Consider the following 22,826-nt stretch of genomic DNA (forward strand, 5'->3'; position numbering starts at 1 on the left):
TGAGTCCATACACTTTTGAGATACCATTGTAGCTTCCTCATATGTAGTTTGGCATTGGGAAGTACCAGAATACAAGATGCCATGAACCCCAAGGCTTGAAGGACTGTCCTTGCAGTCAGCCTGGACAGTAGGGACAATTGCTGGAAGTATAGGGGAAGATTTCTTTGTTTGTCCGGGGTCAAAAAAGCCATCTGAGTGGCTGTATTCAGTCTCACACCCAGAAAGCACATGTCCTGAGAGGGTACTAGACTGGACTTTGTTTCGTTCACAGAATACCCTAGGCACCTTAAAACTGCCATTACATACTGTAGATGCTGAAGTAACTTGACTTTGTCTTGAGCAAGAATCAGGCAATCGTCCAGATAAGGATAAATTTGTATTCCTCTTAGTCTTAAGAAGGCTATCACAGGAGCCAGGACCTTTGTGAACACCCTGGGCGCAGTAGATAAGCCAAAGGGCAATGCAGAGAACTGATAATGAAAAGCACCAGCCCGAAAACGCAGGAACCTCCTGTAGCTGGGCCTGATAGGAATGTGAAGATAAGCCTCTTTGAGATCCAGAGTTACCATCCAGTGATCTTTGCCTAGCAGAGGCAGAAGTTGCTGCAAAGTTAACATCTTGAACTTTGGAATGTCTAGGTATGTATTGAGAATGGACAAATCCAGAATTGGCCTCCAAGTGTTTCCTTTCTTTGGCACAAGAAACAGGCGAGAATAAAATCCTAGGCCTACCTCTGACGGAGGTACCACCTGGATAGCCCCCATTTGTAAAAGTAAAGAAATCTGCTTGTGAGCCTCCAGCCTTTGCTGAGGAGGTGCGTCCGGCATGCCTTTGAAAGGAGGCAAGGTGTGGAAATAAAACTTGTAGCCTCGATTTATAATGTCCAACACCCATTTGTCCTGGGTGACCAAAAGCCAATTTTGCTTGAAAAGTGCCAACTTTCCTCCTAGAGGAGCTGCCAGACAGGAGGAATCTGGCAGCTGGAGATACAGGTCATTGGGTCTGTTTACGAAAAGGCTGACCCCTGCCCTCACCAGAAGATTGTGCAGGAGAACTCCACGTCCTAGGTCTGAAAGAACCCTGAGCATGAGCTCTGCCCCTACCAGATCTGCCCTTAGACTGAAAATCAGAAGAAGGATAAGCCCATCCTTTTGCAGGCCAATTTCTGCTAAACTTAGGGGGCTGCACTTGTAAAAATTCCTTAACCGTCTGCATGGACTTAGCTTTGTCTTCCATTTTCTTCAAAACTGACTCCACAGGGGAACCAAAAAGAACTTCAGATTGAAGGGGAGCATCCAAAATTCTAGCTTTAACATGCTCTGACAAATTCTGATCTTTAAGCCAGGCGTGCCTACGAATAACTGAACCAGTGGCAGCCACCCTGGAAGAAGCCTGAAGAGCATCAAAGCCACACTGCAAGGAATGCTTACCTACCTGATCAGAGGCATGAACTAAGTCCTGCAATTCCTTACACTCTATACCCTCAGCTAAAGCATCTACCTTAGATTTCAACTGACTTAACAGAAAATTCTGGTACTTCAGCATATGAAACTGGCAATTTAAAGCCCTCATAGCCAGCGTGGAGGAGGTATACACTTTTTTACCCCACCTATCCAATGCTCTAGAATCTTTAAACAGAGGAACTTGATTCTTAACTACAGAAGCCCTGACACCCTTAGGTCCCTGACTAATAGTTTCCGGGTCAGCTCTAGGACTCTTATACAAATATTTGTGAGCCTCTGGAACTCTGTAATACCTGTCTGGCTTGACAGGGGCAGGTGGTAAAGAATCAGGATTAAGGGAAGCTTCAGAAAAAACATCCTGAACAACATCCAAAACAGGGGGAATAGCCAAGGGCCTATGTTGTGGTAAAAACAAAAATTCCCTAAGCCTCTTACGAGAATCAGAAAAATCCTGACCTTCCCACTTAAAATGCTCCCTCATGGAGTGCAGGGTTTCAGAAAAGGAAAAATCCTCTGGAGGAGAAGCAGAAGGACTGGAATCCTCTGCATCCGAATCAGAATAGGGAGGAAAATCCTGAATGTCCTCAGCTGAAGACTCAGAGTAATCTGAGGAATGCTCCAATCCCTCCACTTCTGTCTCCACCCTAGGCCTCTTATCTGGAGGGGGCATAGAACCTCTGATTAAAGTAATCAAATCCTCTGCCATTTTTAGCATATGTTTTTTAGGGACAGAGCCTGAAGAACTAGGGCTGACGCCTGTGCCAGAAAGACCAGGTCTAGCTTTAGAAGGGGCTTTAGTGACAGAAGTAGAAGGCCTAACAACCTTATGTAAAGAAGGAACTACAGAAACTTGAGAGGCCCCCTCGGCCTGACCTAACTCCTGAGAGGCCAATTCCTGTAAGATTAAAGGCTCCCCCTGTGATTCAGCTGAAACCTCGGCTGGATCCACAGACTCAACCGTAGTTTCCATAGAACCGGCGTCCGCAACGGACGACTCATCCTGCTTAGACTTTAACGATTTATCTTTTCGCTTCTTAGCGGTAGCGGGCGTCGGAGGATCCGACGGCATGTTGTAGTTACACCGCTTACCGAAAACAAGTCTAGCACAATCTAACCTACGTTTAATGGTGCGCTTATTAAATCTAGTGCAAAAGCGACACCCGACTACGTCGTGCTCAGGCCCCAAGCAAGGAATACAGAGAGAGTGGTAGTCCCTATGAGGTATCTGTTTCCCACAAGAAATACAATTATTAACTTTTTCTGACATCCGGATTTAACTGAGGCAAGAAAAGACAAAAATATTCCCCAACGGGGTACTTAGCCCAACTTGGTCTTCGGTCTGAAACTCAGAATACGAAAATTTCAGGATGCCGAACGGCACTTGCAAACGCTGCTTCTGCTTCGGACCATGCGGCAAGAAAGACTGAGGATATGGCGTCGGTCATGCGCTTTAGTACCACTGCGTACTGACGTCAGATCTGAGCGACCATGACCGACGCCAGCCTAACACTTTGGTATTCGGGCCGACCGAGGACAGCGGACTACCCACAGGTTATGACTGCAGCAATGTGAGACGAAGAACATCAACTGTACAAAAGATCAGCCTGCCAAACATTGGTATATGCGTGTACCACAAAGCCTGGAAGTACACATTCTAAAGACTGTTATGTATGATAGGTGGGAACAATTGCTTTTTATCATGATGGCTGTGCTGTATATATCTCCCTGGAATGTGAATGGTCTTGGAGTATTAAATTATATTCAGAAATGCAGAGTGCAAATAGCAATGCTGCAGGAGACACATGGAAAGAAATGAGCATGCAATTTCAACAGAGAAGAATTCAGAATGGATATTCAACAGAATACTACGAACAGAAGAAAAGGGAGATGATTATACGAATTGTTACAGGGGCTCCAATAGTGATAGATGAGGGAAAAAAGACAAAAATGATAGACTTGTGGTAGTAAGAGGCTACTGGCAAGAGAGGAGGATTACAATGGCATGTATTTATATTCCACTTAAAACTGCTGTTATGGAGTTTAAGAAAATTTTGGGAGAAATAATTAGCTTTCAGCAGGGAATATTATTTATAGGTGGACTAGAATTTGATTTGTGTTAGGATATATCAAGGGGACTTATGGGCAATATAACAAAATAATGTAGATTTCTGAAGAAATTTGTGAAAACGTTTGGCATGGAAGATGTGAATTAAGTAGTAGAAACTCTTGACATAATTTCAGTATTATTCCCTAAGGTACAATAACTGGGCTAGACTAGATGGACATTTTATTTCACAGGAATGTGTGCAATTGATTGAAAGCTTTGCCACACATCTTTTTACTATTTCTGATCATGCACCAAAAAAACTATGATAAAAATGCAGGGTAATGAAGTAAAAATAAGTCACTGGCACTTTCCCACCTGTTATTTGACAGTTGTTAAAGAAAATAGAAATATCTTCAGAAGTTAGAGCTAGTAACTGGAATAAAGTGAAAATGGAGTTTAAAAATAGGTTAAAAATAAAAGAAAATGCAATATGGTTAAGAAGTTATAGAAATCACTTAGAGGGGCTGACAAAGGTTAAAGTACTGCAGAATAAGGAGAATCTCACAGAACAAGAAGGGGGTCAATTCAGAGTGCTAAAGAGAAAAGGGAGTATCTGGATATAATATGCATGAGTTCAGAAAGATTGCAGGTGAGCAACATTTTTAGCAACACCTCCAGAACACAAAAATGTTTACCACAATGACTTAGGCAACAGAACATTGAAAGAGTTTTCACCAGACTTAGGGAACCTATAATAAGAAAAATAACCAGAACTCTTGTAGAGGTTTTAGAAATATTCTAGAAATGTTATGAAAATTTGTATAAAGCAGAAAAATGTGTAAATTAAAGCGTACAAATGGAAATATTTATAGAAGACTTACTTTTGCCAAGGTTAGAGGTGAATGGGGCTCAAACATAACATAAAAACAGTGATGTATTATCAGTCTTCAGGAATGTCTCTATGGACAGATGTTACTCCTGTGGAAGTTTGGAAGGAAGAAAATGATAAAGATCTGAAGATTTTGCTTAACAGTATTTTAAAAGGAGGGGAAGCAGCAACATCAAGGAAGAAAGCTGTGGTCACTGTAATACCTAAAGACAGCAAACACCCATCAGACCCAGCTTCATATAGACACATTTCAATTTTAAAGCATGATTATAAAATGGCTGTATCTATAATGGCTAAAAGAATGACAAAGGTGATTCCAAACTTGGTAGATATGGATCAGTATGATTTTGTGAAGGGGAGGCAAACATTTGACAACATTAATACAGCTAAGGATGTGTGGGAAGAGACTAAAAAAAGATACTACAAAAATTGGGAAACTGGAAATTCTTATTTATGGATATGGATATTACGATGCAAGCAGTGAAAATGTTTTTAGCCCTTTTAGTCTTGTATATAGGTCAACTGTACTTTTATCAACCCAGTGAGAAGTTGTAGACAATAATTATTAAAGAATTGAATGAATTTATCTATGAGGGAAAGAGGACAAGAGATAAGTGGGATGAGCTGATCCTTCCCATAGGACAAGGTAGTTTAGGTTTCCCTGATTAGAAGGGATATTTCAGAGCTACGCAGTTAAGGCTCATAACAATAACACAGGCAAAAGGTTGTAATTCAAAGTGGAAAGGGATAATGATGATAAAGCACGGGGGAGTTCAAGAAATGGAGAGAGAGTGGGATGTTGGATGTAGATCCATGAGGAGAATAACTGTACAGAATACTATATTCATAAAGTAACAGAAAATATTCTAAGAACTAAGCCAACATTGGAATGGAAAAAAGGAAATTTTGCCAGTAGGGATGCCTGCAAGTAGGGGGTACAGAAAATGGGCAAGATGGGACTGGAATTTCTGGAGAAACTTGGCAAATGAACCAAGATATTGGCAGCAAATAACTAAAACAGGAAAGGCACTAGAGTGGGATGAGGCCAAGAAGACATTTGGATTGTAGGCTAGAGACTCCCTTCCCTACCAGAGCTTGATCTTAGAGTACAGGCAAAGAGAAATACATAGAGGGATTTTAAGTGAAAGACCTGCTCTGGTAGAGTTTTTAGCTGAATCCAGAACAGAAGCAGCTAATAAAAAGGGATAATTAGTAGGACATATAAAGTATGCATGGTAACTTTAAGAATAAATCAGAGGAGATTACAAAAGATTGAGGAGACTGGAATAGAAATTTACAAGAAAACAATGAGAAGACATATATATGGTCCCTTTTGCTTGGAAGTGTTTGCATAGGTAGTTTATACCCCGAGCAGACTTCAAAGAATTTTTCCACAGGTAGCTAGCAAATGTTGGTGGTATGACAGAAAAGAGAGAGGCAACTGGGAACATATGTTTTGGAAGTGTAATGAGTTTACAGATTTTAAAAATTCCATAGAGAGTACTCTGTCAGAAATATTGAGTGAGCAGATGTCTGTAAGTAAAGAAGTAATTCTTTTGAGCTGGGATACAGGATCCAAATTGCCTAGACATAGTAAGACCTTAAGTTTATATCTGTTGGCCGCTGAAAAAACATTTGCTAGAAATTGGAGATAAGTCTACAGCAACTGTATACGAGGTATTGAATATTAGAGTCTGTATCATTTTATCATGGGTTCACTACTGCAAACATTTGTTCATCGAACTTTATACAATGAACATTCACTTCTGCTAACTTTCAGTTCAATTAATTACTTTCCCAACATTCAGACCATCACATAAAGCACAGTATTTTAAACCTCCCCAGCTTATGTATAGCAACTCCGAGATCGCACTCCAGTGGGGAATAGGGCAAGTTGTTACTTTCCCTGGGAAAGTAATTTGTTGAACTGAACATTTGCTGAAAGAACGTTCACTGTGAGGTTCGATGAACAAAGGTTTGTGGTAATGAACCTTTGATAAAATGATATATACCCAAATATTATGAGATAAAAGACCTGGAAGAAGGATAAAAGTGAAGGATCAAATTACATAAAAGTAAATGGAAATTGTGGGAACAATACATGCATGATAGTGTTCAGGAGGGGGAGGAGTGAGTTTTAAGGGAAATCAGGAATTCAGCAATTTTTTGGAATGTTGGACTGATAATAGCAAACAAAATATGTATGATGCATACTGTATCTAAATGGAAAAATGGTAAAATGTTTTTTCTTTTTTTGTAAACGTAACCTGTCTTAAGTGATAATGTAATAACGGTGTTTAAAAAAAAAGACTAGAGCAGCACTGCCTGTAGACACTTAATTTCCTTTGCACATATTTGATTTAGAATGTATTAATTTGTTTTATAGACTTATAGATATTCAAAGGCCAATGTAAATTTGTAGATACTAATCCAGCCATCTAGGTATGTTTAAAGGATGGTAGGGATTTGCTCTGCTCTATATATAGGGAAGCTTTTCCAAAGGTTTGTGAAGAGCTGCATTATAAGTCTGCTCTTTCACCTTATTTTATTTATCTGGTGGTGATGCTTTAGGTCCCTGGTTCTAGTACTGATAGAAACTTTGGACTTTTGGAGATAACAGGAGGTGGTCCAGGACAGTGGGATCTGTAATGATGCAAGACATAGACTTCCCCTCAAAAGATTTTTGACAGTGAATAGAGGGATAGAGCTTTCAGACTCTCTTGGTAGCTCAGTGACTTTAGATCTGTTTTCTTTTTGGTTAGGAACCTTTTGGGGGCGTATCTAATTATTTGGTATTTTAGTAAGATGCGTCAGAAGCATCATTTCCCCCCCGGATAGCAAGTTAAGCATGAGAAAACTGTTGAATGCTTTCTGATGAAGTTGAAGACCCATAAAAAATCTCTGCCAGCTGGCCTTCTTTGAGTTGTTCTGCCTGACATATTGTTATCGTTCCATGAGCTGTGACATTGTGCAACCCAATGTAGCATTTTTGACTTGCTTACGACTATAGTAAATTTTCAATGCACTTACATTTTGCATCTCACATAGGGCCCTCCCTCAACTTGTGAAATAGCTGATGAGGGTTATTTTTGCAGCTGCAGATGTCTCCAGTTTCTTTACATACAGAGCATTCTAGATTATGTTTAGACTTCTGACCATAACCAACTTATTATTGTGCTTGAGGCATGAATGCCAAGAAACCTTCAAGATTGAAGCTCGAGAGGTGAACTTTGACATCCATGTAGACAACAGATAGTAAACCGTCATGAGTGGTGACACGATCATAATTCTTTGTAGTACATGGAGCTTTATCTGCTCCACATACTACCATTTATAGAGAAAACCAGAAAAAAAAAGTCTAGGAGCACAAAGTGTTTCATCAGGTTTAAAAGCCATTGGAAGCCAGTAAAGCACTTAGCACAGTCAGTCAGCAGGCAGAAACAAAGTACCTCTCTGCAGAGCTGTGGTTTTAAAAGCTGTTTGTTCTGCCACAGTTCTTAAGTGGGGCAGAGTACATGTTTAACTGCTTTTAAAAGCTGTTTTACTTAATGCCACTTCTAGAGCAAGGCTCAATTTTTAACAGCACTTTGTGTGCTCAACAAGCAATTGTTAAGCACCCCTAAGTGTTGTTAAGATTGGGTCTCACCCTAGGAATATGCTTAACACGTATCTTTTCCAGATTGTGGAGTGTAATTGCAGCACTCCATGCACTAATTTGCATTTTTTGCACTTGATTTTGGCAGATTTTATTGATAATTGCTTTGTCTTGCTTTTACTTTATGCATTTTTTTATGATCCTGCCACTCCCATGCAGCCTTCAGCTGAGCTCCCTGGCTGACATAATTTATCAGTCCGTTATGAAGTTGTAAATCACAGCATAAGTTCATAGGTTATAGCCTAGACATGGCATCCCAGTTAGAATTTGCCAATACATGGATTAACATCAGACCCCATTGGAATATAGTACAATATACTTAGTGTTGACTCCTTTCCATAAGGGCTTGAGGGATGAGACAGAGAGATTTACTTTAAGACCACCCTTCTAATTGGCCAGGTTATGCTTAAAAGTGGTAAGGAAAACAAAAAGGGATTCTCTGTGACAGATGCCTCAGTATCTCACTATCAGTCTTGTTTGTGTTTCAAAAAAAGTTTAGATCTCTTGAGCAGGTGTTTAGCATGGTGGTAGTTTTGGGGATATGTAGCAGGTTGCATTGGATCAGACTGTGTATGCTAGTTAGAAGTCTCCTCTCAGAAGTCAGTAAAAAATGGAAAAGAGAGGGAACATTTGAAAGTGGTCATGGTATAGCTCTAGGATGGCAGGCCCCTAAATGATTTAGTAAGGAAAAGCGGTGGTCTCTCAAGCTGGGTCATATGCCTAGACAGACACATAGAAAAAGGGGTATTGTACTCTTTTGGCCTGGCAAAAGAGGAGAACAGGGGAATAATGACTTCCTTAGATTGAGAAAGATATAACCCTGTTGATTATTGTAGCTGTATGAAAGAATTTCCTAACAACAGTTAACACATGGTGGTCAAAAGATACCTTCTTGTCTATGAAAGTACTCCGGTGCCTAACGATAGGTAAAATTTTAAGGGTTGTGATGTACGTGTTAGAAGCATGAGTGTACAGATTTGCCAAAGGACAAACTGCTCCATTTCTTTTTTTATTAAATCACATTTATTTTCTGAACAGCTCATTTGCAATTTTCTGTTTGCGTATAAACCACTTATTTGTAACATTTCAATTAAAAGTTATTGCAATCATTCATTTTCGCTCCATATATATCGAGTTCAACCTTTGTCAGAAATTAAATTCTTATTTCCAGTTTCCCTAGATATTCATGAGCTCTTACCACAATGCTGCATTTCTATGCATTTGAGCCCATGGTCCAAGTACCATGTGTATGTCTGCGTTAAGGCCTGTAAAATCTGGAGGTCATTTGGGGAATTTGACAGCTCTGAGTTTGCTATCATCAGCAAACTTAGTCAGCCACAAGCCTTTGATGTTGACCGTGGTGTCAAACTGGTAGATAAGAACTGTGGTCCTAAGAACAATCCCTGGGGAAACCTCTTGGTAATTACCCATTTTGATTAGAGTGTTCCTCCAACACTAACAGATTGGGTTCCGTCAGTGAGACATTTTGCTCTGCAGCAGGTAACACAGGGCTTTACTTTTAATTGGGTTAACTTTTCAATCATGCCAGAATTATACTATCAGTGGCCTTGGCTAAGTCCAGGTATGTAGCATGGAACAATTTGTCCGAGTCTAATGCCTCAGTGTTTTGTTCAACGTAGACCACCAAGTTTAGAAGGCAGGATCTGCCTTTAACAAACCCAAACTGGTCTGAGTCTAGGATTTGAAGAATGCCTATGTCCTTGTTAATAAGTTGCTTAATGTTCTAATGCTCTCCATTGACTTACAGATAAGGCCGGTGAGGTTTGTGGGTCTGTAGTTAAACAGATCAGTAGTCGGTCCCCTTTTATGGAGTGGGATGACTACAACACTTCTCCATACCTTTGGCACAAATCCAGTAGAGACACTGAGATTGAATAGAGTTAGTATCAGGTCTGCCAGACAATTTTTAATGTTGACAAGAAGACAGCCTGACCTTTTATCTGGGCCCATGAAGCCAGTATTCTTAGCCTTAGGGAGAGCATTCAGGATTTGCTTGAAGGAGATTATTGGTGGTGTAGGAATGCTAGTGTGCTGTGGAACTTTTGGGTGGAATAAGGGACTACTATTAGAGATAAATTTGTCCAATGAAAAATTGGTTTATGTCTTCAGGGTATGAGTTTGTGGTATTGTTTTGTATTAACTCGGAGCATTGCTGAGTATTACTTTTATGGTTTATGACACAGATGAAGAAGACGTAGTTATCCTTTGGCAGTTCTCAATATGTGCTCCTTTTGGGGGATTTGATTTTATTCCTACGTTCTTTGTTGATGTTGAGTCCTCCTTTGGCTGATGAGGTGGTGTTCGCTCTTACATGCTAGGAGTTTCTTCTTATTATTAAACAGTTTATATATATTGGGGTCTTACCTTTTGTTCTTGAATTTGGCATTGTATTACTTCCTTATGTTGACCGAAGCCTCACTGTAAGTTTGGAGGTGTGCATAGAACTTGTCCATGAATATGATAGTGTGGGAAGTGGGATCATTAAGATGAGGAGGCTGTTTGAATTTCATGAAGTCATCAATTAGCTAGAGTAGATTTGTGTTGAAATAGACTCTAAAGCCAGAGTGGTTTTAAAGTAACTCTGGACTTGCACTTAAAGTAAGTGTTACTGCAGAGTAGTCAGATTTGAGCAGTGATTTAGTAACAATGGACATTGAGTACAGGTGGGCTATACTGGTGAGAACCATGCCCAACATTTTTGAGTCCCTTATTGGGATTTCGACTAGTTGGTCTAAGGAGCGGGCATTAATGAAGCCCAGGAGTCTTTGTTCATACTTACTTGTGGTGTAAGTTTCCCAGTTAATGAAGAGCTGTTGAAGTCAGCCAAGAAGTTAGTGTTGGTTTCAGTTGTTAGGGATGTCAGTTTGTTTAGCTCTACATCATGGATTGCCAGTGTCATGGAGTTGGCTAAGATGTGATACTGGGTTTTGTTTATTCTGTGAAGGATGTGGACTAGTTTAAGGTCATTGTCCTACATAAGTAGTTTGGAGGTGTAATTTTTTTTTATATGGGCATTGACACCCAACCCCAACCCCCGGCTACGCCTTCAAATTTTGTTTGGGGTCTGAAGGAGTGGTAGCCAGTAAAATGTTGCACTACAGGAGTGCTTTCACACCGTTCTGATACTACATTTCAGTAAATATATATATATATGATTATATATAGATACATGCATGCACACACACACACACACACACACACACACACACACACGCATGCACACACACACACACACACACACACACACACACACGCACACACATTTGTATATGTTAGGAATGCCTGTATGGAGTGCAGCTTTTTGTTAAGGCTTGTAGTGTTAAGCAGTCTATATGACTTTGATTTTGGTTGACTATGTAGGCAATTTGAAGAGAATGACCTTGCCTCAAAGGTACTGTGGCAGGGGTGAACAGTTTTGGCCAGTATACGGAAGCCATGAGGAGAGAGATGCAGGCCATCCATAGGAAAGTAGTTGGAGATGTCAAACATCTTCTCCCAGGCTACCAATATTGGATTCCCCCTAGAATGACATCAGTAAGCCAATAATAAGTCATTTACTTTTGTTTGTATTGAGGCATCATTCTTACCAATGGTAGGATACTGCTGAGTAGTAGTTTCACACCCATTTCAGATGCATATTCAGATAGTTGCATCATGTCCCTCTTCATATGACCCGAAAAGGTGAATCTGAATTCATTCACTGCCACACGTGCATTGATCAGATCATATGTGCAACTGGAGGTGATGGATTTCAGAGCTCTAGTGACATTTCAGATCTTGGTACTCGAGAGGCAGCTAGCCTTCACCCTGTCTTTGGTTAGCCTGGTGAGTAGAACATGTGTGTCCAACTACAGCTTGGTTTGCTGTCTTAAGGGCTTCTGCATATTAGTTGTGTGATCTCTCTTCATTGTTGTATTTTCAGTAGTGTCAGAGAATGCAGGTGGTACATTTGAGGGTTTAGGCTGATTCCTAGACTTGGTAGTCCTGGGAGTCTTGGATAGAATTTTTTTAATGGCTTCAGCATAAAATAGTTTTGTGGCGGTAGTCTGGATGTTGCATGGGTGTGTATGGTAGTAAGACGGTGTTTTGTTGTTGACTTGGAGTGGAACACCTCCAGTTTAGTTTTGTATTTGCACCTTTCACAGATTGAATTCTTTGAGTTAAGTAAGAGTAGACACAAACCCTGAACCTTCCCATTCAAAGTATAAAGCCAAAGGCTAAAAGCCTTTTCACATCCATGATTTTTTACTAAAACATTGGCCTTGTCTGTGATTTGAACCCTGGAACTTTCACAAAAATCATGGGCTTAGATCAACAAACTATATGTTTGTAATAGCATGAACAGGGACCACCTCCCTCTATGCCCTTCAGAACATATTAGTAGTCTTAAACAAGCTAACAAAACCCCCTCTGTATCACTTTATCAGACTTTTATTCCTAATATTATATCATCCAAATTCTGGTCCCTGCATTGAAGATTGCGTTCTTTGCAGTCCAGCAAACCCTTACTGGACCTGCCCCCATTCCTTGTAGGTTGGATGAAATCTCAACATCCTAGTTATATCAGAAGCATGGCTAAAGCTGCAACTAGAAGGTTATGAAAAGCCATAAAGCTGCAATATGTTTTGCATTAATGGAACGCATAAAAGTGTGGGTCGGTCACAGTCCTCACTGAAGATATACTAATGTGCGTACTTCTAAAGTTGCTGCCCCTTATGCCTGCTTCAGTCGACTCCTTTCTGAATTCCTTCACATTCTGCTAAAACACCCAATTGTAGAACTATTCTACATCCCTCCATTGCACACATGGATACTACTGACCATATCCTTTCTTAGATTGCCAATTATATAAGAAAAATCCATTCTCCCAGCTGATTTCAAAACCGACTCTAACTTGTACCCCAAAGCTGCAGCTGTTTGGATTGTGTCAGCTGATGAAGCTAACAATGTGTATTGATAAAGTATCAGATGAACAAAGCATCCTGGACTGGCAGGTCCAGTGGCATAAAGGGATAAAGCCCTGATTATAGCCCAGCCAACCTGGGTTTGATTAGCAGCAGGGGAGGGGTGGGTGTTACTGTCCTGGAGGAGGGGTGATCTCGAAAGCATTCCCCATGTGATACTTGAAGGCCAGGGATGTGTGAAGAAGGGGGTGTAGTCTTAAGTGGGATTAGGGAAGAGAATTTGAGTTGCTGCAGAGATGGGGCAATACAGCAGCATGTCCCCAGCTCACCCACCCTTTGGTCACTTCCAGCAATCCATCAGACCATGGGGGTGAGAGAGTAGGGAACAAAATGGAAAAAACTATCCAGCAGATAGGGAGATGGCCAGACCCCCTCCCCCTCAGATGCCCTTAGCCTCCATGCCAATCCCAGCCCATATGGAGAAAGTCTGGGGGAATTGGAGAACACTTGTAGACCCAGCAATGCAAGTGGGGCACTGAGGGAGGGTGCCATTGGATGAAGCAAGGCAAACATAAAAAAAAGTACTAATCCTCGCATCAAACCCAAACAGCTACTCTTTATTTATTTATTTATTTTATTTTAAATTTGTTTACCAGGAAAGCCCTACTTAACACAGGTCCTTTTTCAGCGGAGGCCTAGGGAAAAAAGCTCCACATGTAACATAGTTGAATTTTTGTACAAGGTTAAAATTTAACAGCTACTCTTCTGCTGGGGTATTATCTTGCTCTGTTGGTAACCACTCCCAGTCCTTGCATGCAGGATTAAAATACAATCTATGGCTACTCACTAAAGTAGAAAGCCACATCGTTTGAAACATCAGCCTAAACTGATTGTGTGAAGCCCTTTGATTGCTAAACTGGCAACTCTTTCAGTCACTAGTCTTAGACGTGGCTGTACTACTCTCCACTTTCTTGAACTACTTAACTCTGTGCCCCCTCCCAAACATTTTGGATATTGGAAGTGGACGAATTGTGTTTTTTGTAACTGTAATTCTAATTGTTACAAGGTAGATTACTCTGCATATGTCTCCCAACATCCTTAGCAAGAGCTGAATGTTGTATGCTTGAGGCAGGACGTGATTCCTCACAAAGGGTCTGGTATACCCAGCTGATTTGCATAAAACAACCCTGATGTAACATTTTTCCAGGTAACTGCTAGAGTGTGTTCCTTATGTAGCATACTCATCTCTTCTGATGAGAAGTTGATTTAATTGTTGCTGAAAAGAAATGGCTTTTGTTGTACTTATTTATGTATTTTTTCTTTAAATGCAGTTCATTATCCCAGTGGAGAAGAAAGTCACTGATCACCCAGATCGTCCTCAAAGTCTTGTCATCCAGATGACCACAATGACCACCACTAACACCCGACATTCACCTCACTGCAGTCGAGCAGACCTTCAGCAAGTGTTCCGTACATTTGCGGCTTCTGAGTTCTTCCATTCTACATTTACACAATTCCCCAAGACAAGCAGCAGCTTTAATGTGCTCCAGACACTTTTCCTGCATCATGCTTATGAAGTGGAATCTAAACTCCAAACACACAAAAATTTTACACCTGACACTTTCAAAATGTCTTCTTCTGAGGATATTTGGTCTGTGCATTTTGCACAACTAGCTTTGCATTTTGAGGGGGCATTGACTTCAAAGGGCAAACCTTTTAGCTTTGTAGATCCATTTCCCCTCTGTGTTTGGGTTTGTCGCCCAACAAAGTTCGTACAGTCCCAGCTGGTAGAAAGGATGATTGAGCCCTCAGGTCTGAAGGCGCAAATTAAATCCTCCATTAGCTTTAGCAATCATATTGATTGTGACCATTTTACTGTAAGACTTGGAAACAGCCAAAGATCTAGAACAGTACATGAGCTGAGGGATGTAGCTCCCATGGAGAGTAATACTATTCTAGTAGAAGGTAAGCCTCTCACAAAGCATCTGGATGCGGAGGCTTTTGCAGAGTTGCACCTACTTGTACAAACAGAAGCTCATGTAAAGCTACGCTTGAACCACTACCAGTATCTGGTGCTGCTGCGTCTGAAGGAGATGCTGACAGAGTTACAAGAAGAACTGGCTTTGGACACACAGGAAATCACAGGGACACAGTTGGAGTCCATGTCGTGCTGTATTGGAGTTACGCTCACTAGTGCAGAGATTGCTTTACTGCTCCAGCCCATACCTACCTCAAGCTATGAAGCAAAGTCAACTGACTCAGACAGCAGCAGCCTGACTGATTCTGATCTTTCACCCTCAGGGAGCAGGGAGGCACTAGCCACAGAGGAGAAAGGATTAACAAATGAAATGTCCATAGTTAAGTCAGCAGCAGGTTCTACCAAGGGTCTTGAAGATAGTGGTATTGAAAATGTTGAAGCAAGCATTGGATCAGCAGCAGGGGGTGACTTACTGCCCTTGCACCGCAATGGGACTGTGACAAATACACATGTGGTTTGCCCTACAGTCAATGACACTGAGAACGTGCTTGATGGAGGTTCTGTGGAAGAGGCCTTTGAAGCAGAGGAATCACTTCATTCTGAAACTGCTGCTGCTGTAAATGAAGTGGGCTTGGTCTGTGACAACCAGAAATGTCCTGCAAGTCCTTCCACAAACTCATTGTCACTTAAGAGCAGGAGCACATCTTTTAGTGGGTCTGCTGAATTAATCCCACTAAAGCATTTGGAGGTGGAGTTAACAGGCGCTCTCAATTTAACAAAAGATGTCACCAAAGAAGCACTGAAAGAGGCCGTTTCCATAACAAAGGATGCCTTCAGTATCAGCAGGGAAAAAATGACTGCCACCATGCAGCGAATGATGTCCTTGCCACCAGCCAGGTGAGTAAGGCTTAGGCCAAGTGTCTTAACCATGGAAAAGGAGATTTAATTAAAAGCCTGAGTTCTGTTGTTATGCCTCATAATACTAAGGGATGTCAAGCTGCTGATGGGTGCTTATACTGTGTATGGGCTGTCTAAAGAGAGACCAGCAAAAACTACTGCATCATATCATTTAATAGGTTTCTTGTTGGACACGTATGTCTCCAATAGGCCCTTTGGTACTTTCAGGTGTCTTTTATACAGATATACTTTGTGGTTAAAGCAGAAGAGCAGTGGCACAAAAAACACTGTAGTGAATGTACTAGTGGTGCTTTTAACTTTCCTCTTTCTGCCTCCACCTATTATTTGGCAGTTTTCCTACTCAAGAGTTCAGGAAGCCCCTCACTGACTATTGTCAATATTACTTTTGTTTACTTTGAGATGGGAAGGGATTTAGAAGCAACAGTCTGCTTAGGACAGTTGGACCATCTCATCAATAGCCTGTTTGGCTAGTAATTTGGCCAGTAGGTGTGTTGTAATGAGTCTGAAGTAATGGGGATGCTGCATGTGGAAAATAAATAATGAAAGGGTTTGCAGCAGTTAGGAATGTTATTTAATATTTTCAGTTTATTGGTTTACTCGTTAGACTGTTGACAGCGGTGTATTTTCTGTGTTTGCAAGTCTGTCAGAAAGAGTTCTGCTGTACTGTATTAGAGCTGAATGTGCCACAATGAAATAAATGTAGTCAAGGTTAGTGGTACTAGTGGAATTTCATGTACTCCATTTGTGAAGCCATGTATATATGTATTAAAACTGTTAGCTTTCTGGATGTAATCCATTATTCAGGGAAATGGATAAATTAAGCAGGTGAGATTGGACAGTGCAACAAAAAAAATCCTTTTTTTACCAGTGACATTGATTGGCTTGTTATAGTTTAACACACAGGAAGTTCTGTAGTGCCTATCTGTGCCATTATTCAGAAATGCCAGTACTGAAAACATGTAGGAACTGCTCTTACAAGTCATGTCCCCTAATATTTTATGCTCAGGGCAACTGCCCCCTTTACCCCACCTTTTCTGTGCTACTGCCTTCTGGACATCATTACATACTTGGAAACCATGTATATGTCCTCCCATTGTTCCCTTGTAAATTGTTTTTCCAGTCACTTTTCCCAGTCTTTTCTAACCTGTTCTGATTAATTCTTATTATCATGTGGTGTTTTATATGTCCTACTAATTATCCCTTTTTAACAGCAGCTTACATTCTAGGTTTGACTTTAAACTCCACAAGAGCAGTTCCTTCATTTAGACCTCCTCTATCCCTTTCTGTTTGCTTATACACTGATGTCAATCCCTGGTAGGGAGGGCAGTTTCTCACCTGCAGTCCAAAATTCTTCTTGGCCTCATCACACTCTGTTACTTTTACCACTCTAGTTATTAGCTCCCAGTAGCTTGGTTCCTTTGTCAGTTTTCTCCAGTAAATTCCATTCCTCTCATCTCTTTTCTGTACACCTATTTGCAGAAATCCCTATTGGTGAAATCCCTTTCTCCATTCCCATGTTGGCTTAGATCTTAGAATACTTTGTGCAACTTTATAATAATCTGTATGGTGATGGTGGTTCTTCTCAAGGATCTTCACCCAATATCCCACTCTCTCCTTACTTCTTGAACCCCCTCCCCTGTTCATCATTATCATCCCTTTTCACATACAAGCCTTAACTGAGTTTCTCAGGAATATTCCTTTAGGTCAGGTAATCCTAAACCATCTTGTTCTGCTGTGAAGATCAGCTTATCTCACTTATCTGGGAGAGAAAGAGAGCAAAAGTTAAATTCCTTCAGCATTTATTAATTACTGTCCACAACGTCTTATCTAGTTGATAAAAATAAGCCTGAACTAAGTATAAAACTAAAGAGACTAAAAACATTTTCACTGCTTGTGTGTAACTATTCATATCCACAGATGAGCTTCCAGCCTCTCACTTTTTCTGTTATCTTTTCTTTAGTTTCTTCCACATAGTTGCCATAACAGAATCCTTTTTTAATCCATACTCCTATGTGTACCTCATCATATCACGTCCCCATAAATATGGGTATTGCTGAACCAATTCCTGTATGGGTACATAGTTTACAGCTATAGCCTTTGTCTTCATTATTTTTTATCCCCAAAATACTTGAAGCTGTTTCAAAATGTTCCTTACCAGGGTTTTGATGCAGAGGAAGCATTTGATAGCGTAAGCTGGGATTTTGTGAGTAGGACAAGGGAAGCATTTGCATTGCTTGATACAATAGTAAGGATAATTAAGATAATATATAGGGACTGGAGGCAAGAATTAACATGGGAGGGTTTCTGTTTGACAGGTTGTATCTAAACAGAGGAATCAGGCAGGGGATCCCTCTTTTCCCTTTATTTGCTTTTTATTTTGAGCCATTGGCAAAGAAATAAGGGACTCAGAAATTGAAGGATATATAATTAGTATGGTAATCAAGAAAAGTTGTCTTTATTTGCATACAATTTTATTTTGCACCTGATAAAACTAGAAAAGGACATCTTTGTGTTATGGAACATTTTGAGTCCGTTTCAAGTCTTTTTTCGGGATATAACATTAAGGAAGATAAAATAAAGACTATAGCTGTAAACTATGTACCCAAATGTGAATTGGTTCAGCAATACCCATATTTATGGGGACACAATAAAATGAATTATTTAGGAGTATAGATTAAAAAGCTTCTGTTATGGCAGTTTAAAGATATGTGTGAAGAGACTAAACAAAAGATGATACAAAAACTGAGAAACAAGAAGCTTTTTTTTCTGGATATCATTAGCAAGATACAAACAATGAAAATTTTTAGTCCTTTCAGTTTTATATACAGGTCAGGTATATTTTTACCAACCAGAGGATAAGTTGTGGACAATAATTAAGAAAGAGTTGATGGAACTTATCTGGGAGGGGAAGAGGCAAGGGTCAAGTGGGATAAGTTGGTCCTTCCAATAGAACAGTGTGGTTTATGATTACCTGATTTGAATTGATATTTTAGAGCTACACAGTTAAGGCTCATGTACATAACACAAGCAGACGCCTATAATTCAAAGTGGAAAGTGGTGGTGATGAAAGAGGAAAAATTCAAGAAATCAAGAGAGTGGGATTTTGTATGTAGATCATTAAGGAGAATAACAGCCATATGGAATATTATATGAATAATGTAGCAGGAAGTATTCTAAGTCCTAAGCCAACACGAGAATTGAGAAAGAAGATTGTGGTGATAATGATGACTACAATTAGGGGTACAGAGAATAGGCAAGAGGGGGGTGGAATTTACTGGAGAAAACTGACAAAGGAACCAAGGTATTAGGAGCAAATAACTAGAGAGGGAAAGGTAATGGAATGGGAAGAGGCCAAGAAGACACTTGGACTACAGGCTAGAGACTGCCTTCCCTATCAGCGATTTGATATCGGAGTATAGGCAAAAAGAAAGGGATTAGGGAATATTAAGTGAAAGACCTGGTCTGGTAGAATTCTGAGTTGAATCGAGAACAGAAGCTGCCATTAAAAAAAGGGATAATTCGTATGGTATAAAAATACTGCACAATAACTATAAAAATCAGAGGTGGTTCGAAAAGATTGGGAAGAGAGTCTGGTTAAGTAATTCCCAGGGAAACAATGGAATAACATATGTATGGCTGGCAAACATGCAACAAAGTCTATAAGATTTAGGATTTTTGCTTGGAAGTGTTTGCAGACTCCAAGAAAATTTTTCTCAGGTAGATGGCAAATGTTTGAGGTGTGATGAGTAAGAAATAGGTAACTGGAAACACACGTTTTGGGAGTGTAATTAATTGACAGAATTTAACAATTCCCTACAGAATACTGTTTCAGAAATATTGGGTGAGCAAATGGCTGTAACTAAGGAAATGATTCTTCTGAGCTGGGACACAGAATCTGCATTGCATGGACATAGTAAGTCCTTGTTTAATTCTGATGTCTTCCAAAAAAACAATTACTAGAAAATGGAAATCAAAGCCTAAATCAGCTCTGTTTGAAGTATTGAATATTGTAACAGAGATAAAAGAATTGAAAGCGAGATCTTTGGAAGGGGTAGGAGCAAGTTACATAGAAAAAAATGGAAGTTGTGGGACTGTTACAAGTAGGGTCATGTTTTGGAGGAGGAGTGAGGTTTAACGGAAAGCAGTAACTGAGAAATGTATGTAATGTTTGATTGATGCTAAATAACAAACTCTGTGTATAGTGTTTGTAACATTTTTATATGGATTGTTTTCATTTATATAAATGTATGTTAGCCTATTTTGTGATAATTCAGTGAAGGTGTTACAATAATGAAACAACACAGAAATGTCATTTTCTGGATTTATCAAGTACAAAATAATGCTATCTGTCAATGAAGCCAACTTTTCTGGATTATCATACAAATTATATCCTTGAATTTCTGAATCCCTTACTTTCTTTGCCATTGGTTGTAAATACAGAGCAAATAAAGGGGAAAAAGACGCCCCTCCATGGTTCCTCTTTGCAAACACAACCTGTTAGAAAAGAACCCTCCCACTTTAATTTTTGCATCTGATTCTTCTTAAGTCCTCCTTATTAACCTTATTATTGTACCAGGAGAATGCAGATGTTTCCATTGCCCTGCTCATAAAATCCCAGCATATCCTATTGAATGCTTTCTCTGCATCACAGCCAAACAGCAAAGCAGTATAGTCTTGCATTCTGCTTTCCTGTGGATCACTGTTGTTCAGTTAATGTCAAATGTTTACCTCCACATTGAGCCATATCTATAAATTTGGCAGCGCCTTTGCCATTCTTTTTATTATTATAAACACTATAATTGTGGTTTAAAATTGAAATGGGGTCGGTATGAAGCCGAGTCTAACAGGTCTTACCCTCATTGGGTAATAAAGGCACCATAACTTTCTACCAATATGCTGCTACTGCTTCCCCTCCTTTTAAGAAACTCTTCAGCAAATTCTTCCAGATCTTTATCAGTTTCTTCCCTCCTAACTTCCGCACTTCCACAAGATTTCAGTCTGTTCCTAAAGACTTCCCTGCAGATTCATTATACATCACCATCTTATGTCATCTCTTCCTGTCTTAACTATCAGTTGTTGAGCCTCACCTTCCTCTAATGTTGACATAATTAAGTCTTACATAAATCATAAGTACTTATTTGTGCTCTTCCTGGGTTTCCACATTCCTCTGCTTTATAAAAATGTTCATAACATTTCTGAAATATCTGTAATGCTTCTGTAGGTGTTCTGGTTATTTTTCTTGTCATTGACTCAACTTTGGTGACAGCCTTTTCTGCTTTCTCTTGCCTAAGTCATTGTGCTAAATGTATTTGTTTTTTTGAGTTATCAAGGAGTAGTTGCTTACAGCAGTCTTTCTGAACTTGTACATATTCTCCAAATGCTGCTGCATTTCCTCCTCCTCTTGGTCTGTGAGGTTTCCTTTATTCTACAGTACTTTAACCTTTGTCAGCCCCTCTAAATAACTCTTATTACTTCTTAACCATATCTCAGTCTCTTATTTCTAGCCTATTTTAACTCCATTTTCATTTTATGCCGCTCACTGGCTATGCATTCTGAAATAATTCTGTTACCCATTCCTTGATTTCCTTTCTAACAGGTAGGTGAGAAAGCACCAGTATATCATAATCTGAAATGTTTGCGGAAACTTTCTATTAAATGCACATACTCCAGTCAAGTATAATTTCTGTCCAATCTAGCTCAGTTATTGTACCTTGGAAAATTATATTTAAACTCTGTGCATGCTCCTACTACTGAAGTCATGTCTTCATACCAAATATTTTAATAAATTTCTTCAAAAATGTACCCTCTTCTGTAATTGTTCCCTTTAGGTCCCCCTGATATATCCTAATTATTGTAAATCAAGTTCCAGTCTCCACCTATAAGTAATATTCCCTGCTGGAAGCTGATTATATTTCCCAAACCTTTCTTAAGATCCATAATAGCAGTTTTTGGTGGAATATATGTACATATCAGCATAATCCTCCTCCATTGCCAGTAGCCACTTACTACCACAATTTTACCATTATTTTCTTTTTCCCCCCTCTTCTGCCAATTTTAGAGTCCCTCTAGAAATCAGGTTTATTACTCCCCTTTTCATTTGTCTCTGATATTCTGCTGAATATCTATAATGAAATATTTTCTTTTGTCAAATTCACAAGCTCATTTTTCCAAATGGGTTTCTTGCAGCATTGATATTTGCACCCTGCATTTCTTAACATAATTCAATACTCTTTCCTTTTTGTCTATCCCTGTAAGGCCATTTACATTCCAAGATAATATGGATAAGAGTAGCCATCGTAAAAAAAAATACTGTTCACTAGTGTTAAACATGACATTTTTTTAATGTGTATTTCCAACTTTTGTCTTACATGCACGCATTGTTTGTTAGGATGATTTTTTATACAGTTGTTTCTTATCTCCATTTGAGCCTATGCTATTTTTTCAAGACTTTGCTTTAATGAAAATCCTGAAACAATAAACTAACTACATTTTAAGCACACCTCCATCCACTGGTTACTTAAAACAAGCACACAAAACTGTTTACATTTTTAACCAGTGAGATTTAACCCTCCAGATAGGAACAATTGCCTCAGATCTACAGCTGCACCCACATAAATTACCTCATCTAAAATTAAGGTTACTGATGCAAAAGGGCATGTTATCGTCTGTGTTCCCTCTTGCACTGATTGATGTCTGTTCTTTTCTTTGCACTGTACCCCTCCCAGGTCTGAAACGCGTTGCATGCTTTCAGAAAACATTAACTTCTAACCCTAAAAAAAAGTGTACTGGTTATTTTTATATAAACCTAAATTGTGTAATGTTCCATTTAATGCATTAATATATTAAGGCTGCTGGGGAGGCTACCATCTCTTATTCATTTCCCTTCATTTCAAATTTTATTTTTTAACTGAAATGCTTGGCATTGTACTTTTAAATTTTGCATTTCCCTTA

At 39.6% G+C, this 22,826-nt stretch overlaps 1 protein-coding gene across 1 annotated transcript in view; it reads left to right on the forward strand.

Moving 5' to 3' along the window:
• The window catches only part of UHRF1BP1 (UHRF1 binding protein 1), a 1,147,688-nt gene that overhangs the window by 799,867 nt on the left and 324,995 nt on the right, over positions 1-22,826 (forward strand). The window contains exon 14 of the mRNA XM_044076560.1: positions 14,311-15,854. Within this exon, the coding sequence (XP_043932495.1) occupies positions 14,311-15,854 (1,544 nt within the window). The remainder of the gene's footprint in view (positions 1-14,310; positions 15,855-22,826) is intronic.

The sequence above is a fragment of the Protopterus annectens genome, chromosome 7.part0 (assembly GCF_019279795.1).
Source record: "Protopterus annectens isolate FY-2018-M chromosome 7.part0, PAN1.0, whole genome shotgun sequence".
Classification (NCBI taxonomy): domain Eukaryota; kingdom Metazoa; phylum Chordata; order Ceratodontiformes; family Protopteridae; genus Protopterus; species Protopterus annectens.